General features: G+C 45.4%; 1 protein-coding gene across 1 annotated transcript; it reads right to left on the reverse strand.

Annotated features, from left to right (window-relative positions):
- Window positions 1-2,853: 2,853 nt before the first annotated feature.
- On the reverse strand, window positions 2,854-10,523 carry endod1.S (endonuclease domain containing 1 S homeolog). Its single transcript, XM_018250350.2, has 2 exons — window positions 10,111-10,523; window positions 2,854-4,827 (listed from the first exon to the last, which is right to left on the reverse strand). Exons 1-2 carry the CDS (start codon window positions 10,405-10,407, stop codon window positions 3,772-3,774), a joined length of 1,353 nt encoding a protein of 450 aa, XP_018105839.1. The 5' UTR covers window positions 10,408-10,523; the 3' UTR covers window positions 2,854-3,771.
- Between the last annotated feature and the right edge of the window lie 748 nt (window positions 10,524-11,271).

The following is an 11,271-nucleotide window of genomic DNA, read 5'->3' on the forward strand; positions in this document are numbered from 1 at the left end:
CGTAACGAAGGTTCGCAAATTCTAATTTATTGTCTGAGAAAATGTGCACAAGCTAAAAGCTTTCATTTGGATCATTAAGAAGTGAGTTGAGTAAACAAAGCAATACTGACAGTTTGTACATGTACAGTCCGGCCGCACGCCAGGAACCGCACAACGTCCAATCAAAATACATATGTGATACAAAAAAAGGGGCCTATGGAAAAACAGGTGTAAAGTTGTATTAACCCACAGCAGAGCAGATACTGTTCCCCTTTGGTTTCTCGCTGGACCTGCACCACGTGTCACATATTACTTTACCCCCCAACTTTATTTTGTATTGGCAACCCATTGCAATTCCTGTAGGATAGAGAGAAGCTTTGGACTCCCAGTGACCCCCGGTAACAGAAAATCAGGGTGCCGGTAGAATTTGATACATAAGTTGCTAGTGTTTCTCAGAGGCAGCTCAGGCAAACCAGCAACTTATATATCACATTTCAGAGAGGAGGCTCAGTAGAGGCCAAAGCCGTGAGTCATGACAGCAACTCATTTACAAGATTGAGATCGGGTAATATGGATTAATGACTAATGATTAATAACTGGCTTACCAGTAATCAGGGTCAGACTGGGCCGGCAGACACTGAGAAAAAAAACCTGGTGGGCCCCGGCCCAAACCCCTCTCGTGATCTGCTGGCCCAACAAAAGAAAACAATTTGCGGCACCGCGCTGCACCGTCCGCACATGCGCCCCCGTTCATGCAAGCGCGCCTCCGTTTGTGCAAGCGTGCTGGGGCCCCGGGGGTTGTAACCCAGTGGGAGGCACATGACCCACAGTAGGGGGGCCCTGGACAGCAATCCCAGTGGGCCCAGGCCCCCCAGTCCGACCCTGCCAGTAACACTTTTAATAGAGTAACTAATGCAGGGAGTGTTTCCTTATTATTCAGATTTTTGCATTCCAAGAAAGTGTTACTGTAGCAGTTTGTAGTTTTAAGCCTTGTCTATGCTGCTCATTTCTCAGGCTGGCCGGCCAGAACCTTCCCATAATCCTTTTATTGTGTCTATAATAGGCCGTAGTATAGTAGAGTATAGTATAGTACAGGGATCCCCAACCTTTTGAACCCGTGAGCAACATTCAGAAGTAAAAGGATTTGGGGAGCAACGCTAGCATGAAAAATGTTCTTGGGGTGCCAAATATGTGCTGTGATTGGTCATTTAGTAGCCCCTATGTGGATTGTCAACATACATTGAGGCTCTGTTTGGCAGTACACCTGGTTTTTATACAACCAAAACTTGCCTCTTATCCTGGAATTCAAAAAATAATCACCTGCTTTGAGGCCACTGGGAGCAACATCCAAGGGGTTGGAGAGCAACATGTTGCTCACGAGCTACTGGTTGGGGACCACTGGTATAGTATAATAGGCAAGATCATTGGCTGTACAAATACCCTACAATCATTATAGGCCACACAAATATCATTTGGTGAGACGGCCAGCCTGTTCCAATGCTTGGGGTAGGGGAGGCCAGAATAGAAAACTACAGGTAAGTGGGGCATTTCTTTCTAGGGCAAACCATAAGGCGTGCAGAAAGCAGACTACTGTACTTTATGAAATATAACTGCAAGAGACCAGTCGCAGGGCTGTATAAAATGAAAGTAAATAAATAGGGAAACCTGGCCCAATGCATCAATTTACACACACACATCGAGCACTTTGCAAATCAGATTCACCCCCCTCCCCCATTTTCAATACAGTGTCAGCAAATCCGGTAAAAAGTCCTCTTGTTCTCGTCTCGTCATCAGTGCAATACAGAACATAAGTACATATTATACCCAGAAAACAAAAAAAAAACAATCAACGACAGCAAAAATATATCGAATAAAACGGAGAAGTCCATAAGTGGAGAAGCGGTGATCCAAAGCAAGAATGTATCGGTTCCGTGACTCTGTGCCGCCATATTCTCTGCACATGGAAGATGGAGATACAGTTTTAGAGCTGAAATAAAGTTACCTACCACTCATTAACAACAATGTGACCAGGACACACATAATACAAAGTTAGGAAGCGCCGAGCGTCTCCTGAGTCGGACATACTGTATGTTGCTCTAGGAGACACAAGGAGGACACTTGGGTAACAACATAGAAAACATTCGCTGAAAATTCGGCTCACCGGCCCCTGGGATTGGTGGAACACTCTCTGTGTGATCACATGACTATGATCCAAAAGCCTTAGAGCAGCTCACACGGCACAATGGGATCTAAACCATGTTACAATAATTCATCATTTTCCCCACTTTTTTGGTTAAAAAATGAACAATACAAAAAAGTAACCCAATTTGCCTTCTTCTCCCACCCAAAAATGCAAGTGTAATTGGCATCACCACCACTGCCCTTTTTTAAAATGTTCCCATTAGCTTTTATGAAGATGTTACTGGTTCCTTGTGACATTCAGCCTTCCCTAAATTGACGTTGTCTCAGGCCAGAACCTTCTCCATCACCTCCATTTGATAAAATGCCCTAAAAAAAGGATCCATAGAGGGGTGTAGTTGTTCAGCCCAAATAAGCCAGGTGTGATGTCAACAGTATGACAGCCCCAAGAGCAACCACTACCGTATATACTCGAGTATAAGCTGAGTTTTTCAGCCCCCAAAATATGCTGAAAAACTCTACCTCGGCTTATACTCGGGTCAAGCGCAAAAACAGTTGCCGAATAGTCGCCGGCGCCCAAGAATAGTCGCCGGCTTCCAAGAATAGTCACCGGCGTCCAAGAATAGTCTCCAAGAATATTCGCCAGCGTCCAAGAATGGTCGCCGGCATCCAAAAACGAGAAGCCAGCACCTCCAATGGGAGCAGAAACCCTCAATTTTTTGATTGAAACTTACCAGAAGCTGCTGCATTTCTCACCCTAGGCTTATACTCGAGTCAATAAGCTTTCCCAGTTTTTGGAGGTAAAATTAGGTACCTCGGCTTATACTCAGGACGGCTTATACTCGAGTATATACGGTATGTACTATACAATTTCTACAGGAATGCTCAATGGAATAGGGGTTCTAACTTCAATGGATAATAACTCAGGCAGAATGAATCCCAAACCCTTATTATACAATAGGCTGGGTCTACCAGATAGAAAAAAGGGACACATCCAGAGCTGGTGTCTATATCTGCTTTGCCCTCCGTGTGCCATGGGCTCTATGACTTTGCGGGGGCCTGTGGATTAGCCAGCACTATGGCACAGCTTTATTCTGGATAACCATTTCTCTTGTGAGATATGTGATCCAATCCCTGGCATCAACAAGGAACCTAGAAAGTCATTGATTTCTTATATTTAGACTTGAACGCTCTCTAAACTGAATCCATTCAATAAGCTCTAATGGGCGCACAATTCAATATTTTGCTTTTCTGCTAATAAGCTGCTGATGTGGAAGGTCTGGAGACATCTGTGTCTGGGTTGTTCTGCATTGGGACATTTACTGACGAGTTCATGAAAAGGAAAAAAAATACCCGCTTTGCCCTTAAACACAACCTCACCAAATGTAGAGTTTATTGTTTCTAGTGGTTTAGCCAAAGTGCCCCAATAAACACCTCCAAAACAAGAATTCCCAAATCACCATAACCCAGATGGATAAGAGCCAAAGCAGCTGCCCATACGCAAAGCCAGCGTCCCATTTAAAGAGATTTTCGTGGATACAAAAGGTAAGATCTATATGACAAAAACAAAAGGTATGGATCCCACGGGAAATACAAACGACTCAGTAAAGTGCCAGTCAACGTTATTGGCTGAATTCTGATCCCTATCCCAGATCAGGCTTCGTATCCCTCAGACTGTCCTACAAACCTCTGGAAAAAGCTGCTGCCTGCAAATGATGCAACTGAGAATGATCCACCAAAAGCCCCAAACACTGCCGTGAAGCCTAATGCGAAGACACCCCAGATGCCACCCAAGATGTCTAAGCCAACATTGGGAATGGCACAGAGAGTATAGTACGGGAAGCTGGCCATGTCACTAAGGAACCTCATTGGTATCCTCAATATGAGACACACCACGGAACAGATATTGTTAAGGATCTGCACCAAGCCACAGATAACATTGCCAAACACCCGGAGAACATCACATGGAATGTTGAAGAGAACTTTGCATAATGCAAACATATAGGTGGTGACTGCGGTCCAGATCCAGTAAACTCTTCCAAACACCAGGTTACAGATCTGTTTGACAAGGAACCACACCAGACACAACAGACTTTTCACTATTTCATACACAATGCACACAAGGAACTGAATAAATCTAAAAAAGGGTCCAGAGGCTTTAGCTTGGGGTTCTGCATCTGTGAGGGCTTCCGAGTCCTCTTTCTGCTTGGGATGGCCAGCTCCACCTCCACACTGGCTGGAGAACAATTTTGCTCCTCCGAGAAGTTTCTTCTCCAGTTCTTCCACACTCACATCCTCGATGTTGTCTGCATCTGCAGTTCTCTTGATGATCCCCATTGACCAAGCCTCGGGGTCGCTGCAGCAAGCGGCAAGCCACACGGCCCCTGGAACTGACACTTTGTAATTTATTTTCACATCAGAAGGTACAGCTCCCACAATGAGATGTAAGAACGCTCCGTTGCCGCAGTGAGGGAGCAAACGTTCATTAACAAGCTGATCAACGTCCGCTGCCCATTTATCCAGAAAGGTCTTGGTCAGAGGAACACTATTAGTGAGGGCATTCGGAGCTTGATGAAATAGTGGTCCAGGCTGGTAATCTGAAGTGGCATAATCTCCTTCCAAGGCCTGGTTTGTACCAAGGTTTTCAATTGGGTTGGAGGTGTCAGCGGTGCTGGTACCTTCATCCCGACTGCTCCCTGTATCATCCAGCTGAAAGATTCAAGAGAAGAATGTAAGTAATTGGACCAGTACTGGACTAGAACCAACGTATTTGCAGCGCTGTACAACAAATGGTTGTATATATACAGATTAAATAGAAAAATACAATTGATATAAAAGGTAAAGAAGGTCATGCACATAGGAGCTTACATTCTAAAGGACTCTGGAGGGGGGATACCAATGCTTGGGTTGTTCTTTAGTATCTCTCTGTATACAGCTCAATTATCAAAATAAGCTTGAGCACTACAGTAATGTTACGGCCCCTCGGTTGCCAGTCCATGCCCACAGCGTTCATAAAGGTATTATAATATATATATATATATATATATATATATATATATATATATATATATATATATATATATATATTATAATATAAATGTAATAGGATCAACTTTATGAAACATGGCGCAGCATGCAAAAAACAAAGTACCACTTTTCTTTGCCCACTGGTTGTTACCTAGGATTAAGGGCAAAAAGTTGCACTTTAAGGTGGCCATACACGGGCCGATAAAAGCTGGTGACAGACCGTGTTCGGCAGCTTATTGGCCCGTGTATGGGGCCCCCCGACGGGCTTCACCGATCGAGATCTGGCCGAAAGTCGGCCAAATCTTGATCGGACGGGACGAAAAATCCCGTCGGATCGCATCTATTCGTTGATCCGTTGATCCGACCACCCATGACTATTCGTTAGGATCCGATTGTTGGGCCCTAGGGCCCACGATCAGATCGGGGAGAGATCCGCTCGTTTGGCGCACACCTGCATTTGGCAGTGCTGCATTTTGAGGAGACAGGTGGTGGGCAGTTTATGGGCATCCCCTGGAATGTCCCCAGCCTCATGTGCATAGATTTGGGAGGGCAAGAGGCAGCAAGGCACAAGAGGGGCCTGTATATACCACCTGCCTATTGTAGGCTTTAAATACAGGGATGTCTTGCAACAGTACGTTGCTCTGCACTGCTGGGCCAGACTACAGCTCTGCTTAATTCAATAAGGAAATAATTGAAAATGTTTAATTAATGTACATTAGTAAATCAAGGGAAATTTGGAGGTTGGAAGCCGCCTAGTCATTGTGGAACTGGGGCAACCGACCTGCGATTTATCCAGCAGATCCTTCTGACCCTCGAAACTGTCAGATCTCCTCCAGGTTTATTAAAGCGGTTGTTCATCTTCCAAGTAACACTTTGGGGCAGATTTATCAAGGGTCGAATTTCGAGTTAATGGGAGTCTCTATAAACTCCCATCAACTCTCATAAACTCAAAATTCGAAAAAAATGAAGTTTATTTTAAAAAAATCTATTTTTTTAAAAAAACCAGTGCATACGATCGAGCTGCAAATTTGAATTGTATTCAGTCGAATTTGATTCGAGGCTTTTCACCCAAAAAAATAGTTTTTTTTTTTAAAAAGTCCACCAAATGACTCCAAATTGATTGTAGGATGTCCCCCATAGGCTAAAACACCAATTCGGCAGGTTTTAGATGGCGAATAGTCGAATTCAAATTCTTAAAGGGACAGTACAATTCTATTTCCCGCCCACCCCTAATTTGCATATGCAAATTAGTGCACAATTAAATTCATTAATTACCATTTATGAACGCACTCTTTCCTTTGGGAAATGATCCCACTTTCATTTTTTGGTGTTACTGTTCCTTTAAATGGCAATTCCCACCCTAGCTGACCTTCTAACTGGCCTTTCAGGAATGTCTAGAAGAATAAACAGGCACCCAAATACTCCTTTAGGCTCAGGCTCCCCCAGACAGGCCGGTCCCACAGTCCAGGGGCTTCTCCAGTACAAGGAACCTTCCCCTTTGCTATTCATAGAGCCCTAAAGTCATTGCACAATTGCTTTCATTTGCTGCTTCCAGAACCCGAATAACCTGAAGCTCTTGTTTTATTTTATTGCCTGTGGTTGTGGGCGTGTGCTCGGCAGGATTAGGCCCTTCTGCTGAACTGAATCTGGAATTTTTATTTTATTTTTTATTTTAAGTATATATTTTTAGTAAATGTTTACCATATATAACTGCCAGTTATCAGTTATATATAGGGATGCACCGAATACAGGATTCGGTTCGGGATTCAGCCTTTTTCAGCAGGATTCGGATTCAGCCGAATCCTTCTGCCTGGCCAAACCCAATCCAAATTTGATTATGCAAATTAGGGACAGGGAGGGCAATTGCGTGACTTTTTGTCACAAAACAAGGAAGTAAAAAATGTTTTTCCATTGCCACCCCTAATTTGCATATGCAAAGTAGGATTCGGATTCAGCCCGGTATCACTATTTTGGATTCGGCCAAACCCTTCACGAAAGATTCGGCCGAATCCAAAATAGTGGATTCGGTGCATCCCTAGTAATAAATAGCAAGTAAAGAAAACATGGTTCTGATCAATCAGCTGCAGTTTGACTACTCCAAATAATCAGGAATAAATTCGTACAGGAGGGGGAAAGAGAAACTCTGTGGTTCGTATTCTACTGGAAATAACCAGACTGGTGGCTGTATCAGCACCTTTATTTATTATTGGCTTCTCTTTCTCTGGCCTGTGTGTGTCATCTACCAAACTGGTCTCCCTAACAGTGATGGGTGGTCCCAACCTGAATATAAAGACATGAAGCATGAATGTATATTAACTGCACTATGGAGGAAGGGTTCCTGTTTAAAGGCCAAGTAAGGTGACGCTGGGGCAATTGCATGTTTCCATAATGCAATCAGCTAAGAGCCCTAAACATATTATGAACTGCACAGGTTGCTTGACCCAAAGGCCCATGGCAACGCATATGCAAATGCTTCAGGAGGCGGCCCACGCATGCCTATAAATTAAATAAAGGCAATTGTTGCACAGCTGCACTGCAGGGGATATGTTAAGACATTGCTACTGTCCCTCCCTTCTGTCAGCTGTGGGATTCCAGGCATGGGTGGGTGAGGCCGGGTGCTGCCAGACAGGGAGTGGGATCACTAGGCAGAAAGATCTCATGGAATGCTTGGCTTGTAAACAAGAGTCGATAACTGGTATCCAAGGCCCACTCCCATTAGCAACGGCACAGAGTGAATTCCAGTAACTGTTATTAAAGGAGAGCTAAACCCTAAATATGAATAGGGTTAAAAATGGCATATTTTATACACCGAACTTATTGCACGAGGCTAAAGTTTGAGCTTGTCAATAGCAGCAATGATCCAGGACTTCAAACTTGTCACAGGGGGTCACCATCTTGGAAAGTGTCTGTGACACTCACATGCTCAGTGGGCTCTGATTGGCTGTTGAGAAGCTAAGCTTAGGGCTCGTCACTAATTATCCAGCAGAAAATGAGCTTCCCCTGTAATATAAGCTGATGCTACAGGTTTGCTGATTATTAAATTCTGATGCTAATTGCACTGTTTTCTGTGCTGCCATGTAGTAATTATCTGTATTAATTACTAATCAGCCTTATATTGTGACATTTCTATTCTATGTGTACTGTATATTGTGAGTGGGTCCCTAAGCTCAGTAAGTGACAGCAGCACAGAGCATGTGCAGTGAATCAGCAGAAAAGAAGATGGGGAGCTACTGGGGCATCTTTGGAGACACAGATCTTTACTGCTAAAGGGCTGCGGTTGCCTTGGGCTGGTACAGAAGCACAAAACACAATGTACTTTAGTTAGGCTTTAGTTTTCCTTTAAAGAAGGAGCAGGACAAGGAGGGGGTAACAATACAGGGCTCACGGCAGGGAAAATTGTTCACATTGCTAAGGTTGATCCAACTGGATTGTATGTACGTGCCCCAACATGACATGTGATATTCAGCTTTCCATAATGGTGCAGAGGAATGAGAAAAAGGTTCTGCATTGTATTGGCCCATACCAAGCTCATCTGCACATAGGGAGATGCCAGTCCCAGTCTTGTCTGCCCAATATATGTCTATTAATGGAGCAGGTTAGCATTCACCCCTCTCATCTGCAATGATTTGCCCCAGGGGGATTAACTGCACAAATGTCACTCCCCGTGGGCACAATGAGGTCCTTGTTCATCGCCGGCTGAATACGGAAATCTATTTACAATAAAAAATGTCATTTCCAGGCACCGAGCTGCAATAATGATAATAATTATTATGTCTTTCATCCATGGGCTTTGCTGATTGGAGGCTGCAGCGTGGGTCACATGACAGGCACTGGTCTTTAACTGGAAGCAATGCAGCACCCCTAGCCCAGCATGAGCTCATCCCCCATAATGGATTTAACCCTTTGTCTCCCACCAGCTGAATGAACAATGTGCAGACGGGTTCAATAAAGGAGCATAATTGGCAGAACACTGAATTATTAATAGAGACATGGGGTCTGCATTTTATTTCTGTCTCTGAGCTGATGCTGTGTGTAGGCCGGAGACTGATTCCTTATATTAAACTACGCCTGCCAGTGTCCCTCTTAATCTGCATCTGATGTGGAGCCAGTACCCCCCCTATGGATTTTGGAAGCTGCGATGTTAACAGGGTCACAGATTAATCATTGTTAAACTTCTAAATGAAATGCTCCCCATCATTAACATTCAGGCTCTTACACCAGAGAACTACATCTTTCCTAGTCGGGCACTGCCATACTGATTATACTGCCTGGCACAATGAAAGAGCCTGCAATAAAAAGCAATGAGCCCCAGATGATTAGCTCAGTGGGATTCTTTCACTTTTGTGGCACATGAAGCCGCCAATGATGAAATGCCAAACTTACTGCCCATAATCTGTATATTCTCCATATATTTCCCCCCTGCAACAACCAAAGACAAGGACTCAGAGCAGCTCCCCTGTACCAGATCCACAAATAGGCAGATTCCTGGGCCTCCCCTGCACTCACATCAGCAGCCTCCCTATAGGGCAACCCCTTATACACCCCTGCCCTATGCAAAGCCAATAAGTTGCCTCTCAGCTCCCCCATGTTTGAATAGAATATCCTCATGTTGCCGACCCCCATAGAAAAGCAGTAAGACACCTACCTAGAACTCAGCCGCCCCATGTTTGAATAGAATATCCTCATGTTGCCGACCCCATAGAGAAGCAGTAAAACACCTACCTAGAGATCAACTCAACACATAATTAAATAGAATATGCTCATTTTGCCGACCCCCATAGAGAAGCACTAAGACAAATACCTAGAGCTCAGCTCCCCCAAGTTGGAATAGAATATGCTCATGTTGATGTAGCCGACTCCTATAGAGACTGAGTAAGGGAAATACCTAGAGCTCAGCTCAACACATGATTGAATAGAATGCTGCTCATGTTGCCGACCCCTATAAAGAATGAGTAAGAGAAATACCTGGGGCTCAATGAGCCAGTCCCCCCCAGCACTGGCAGCAGCAGCCTCTCTATAGGCGAATGCGGAATAGACGGGGATCTTGTCCTTGGTGCTGTACAGAGTCGCGAAGTGCTTGTCCCCATTGTGTTTCTGGCAGATCTTGGCGTTGGAAGGGTCGCCGAATCCCTGGGGTGGGCTTCCCTGGTAGAAGAACTCGTTGCACTCGGCAAAACCTTCCTCAGCCGCGGGCACCACCCGACCCTCCAGCAGACAGGGCAGAGTCGCCAGCAGCAGACACAGCAACGCAGCCGACCCCATCCTCTCGCTGTCCCTGTACGGAGATCACTACCTGCTGCCGAGAGAGGGAGGGGCAAGTGAGGAGTGGGAGGGGCAAGCGATGCGCCGAGAGACACGGGGCGGGGCGAGAGACGGGAGCTAATGCTGCAGTGTCAGTGTCTGACTGCGGGGCCGCGATGGATGCTGGGAAATTCCTCCCATGCTCTGGGCCCTACAATAACCCAGTTCAATCCCTCCCTCTCATTGGCTCCTGCCATTCTGCTCCCTCCTCTCACATGGGCTTGTTATTATTGTCTTGGCTCTGTAATAACCTAATGGGACAATCACCCCTGTCTGTGGGCAAGTGGGAGCTAAATGTTAGTGGCCCCTGGGAGACCAGCACCCATTGCCTTGAAATGTTGGGCCAATTCTTCATCTGCTTTTAATCCCTTTTCCAGTATTATTTAAGTGATCAGGAGCTGCTAAAGGCTAAAGCAGGAGGCCACTGGGTGGCACGGGGCACGCAGGGCCGGATTTACATAGTGGGCACCCCTAGTCCTACTGCCGTTTGTCGCCCGGGTCCCCTCCCCTTTATTCGTGCAAATTTTCATCATCGAGACCGGAGCAAAGGGGAAATTTAAAAAACGATTGTATCTCCCGCGCATCCCCAGTGCTTTTTAGTGTTGCCACCTGGCTGGTATTTTACCGGCCTAGCCAGTAAAACACCAGCCAAGGCCGGGGCCGGTATTACAAATTTACTGGTAAATTTGTAATACACCTAAAAAAAGCCCCTGGCCTGCCCCCAGCCTGCTCAAAACTAACCTTTTTTCCTGGGCTTCTTGCCAAACGTGCGCATTGGCTCTGCCCCCTTTGATGTCAAGACCCGCCCAGCCAATAGCCCATCAT

This window comes from Xenopus laevis, chromosome 2S, assembly GCF_017654675.1.
Source record: "Xenopus laevis strain J_2021 chromosome 2S, Xenopus_laevis_v10.1, whole genome shotgun sequence".
Taxonomy (NCBI): Eukaryota; Metazoa; Chordata; class Amphibia; order Anura; family Pipidae; genus Xenopus; species Xenopus laevis.

Excerpts from the sequence above, each read along its gene's own strand:
- endod1.S (XM_018250350.2), bottom strand. The coding sequence starts at position 10,407 with ATGGGGTCGGCTGCGTTGCTGTGTCTGCTGCTGGCGACTCTGCCCTGT. Across the intron at positions 4,828-10,110 it reads ACTGGCTCATTGAGCCCCAG|CTGGATGATACAGGGAGCAG; the intron begins GTATTTCTCTTA and ends TGAATCTTTCAG.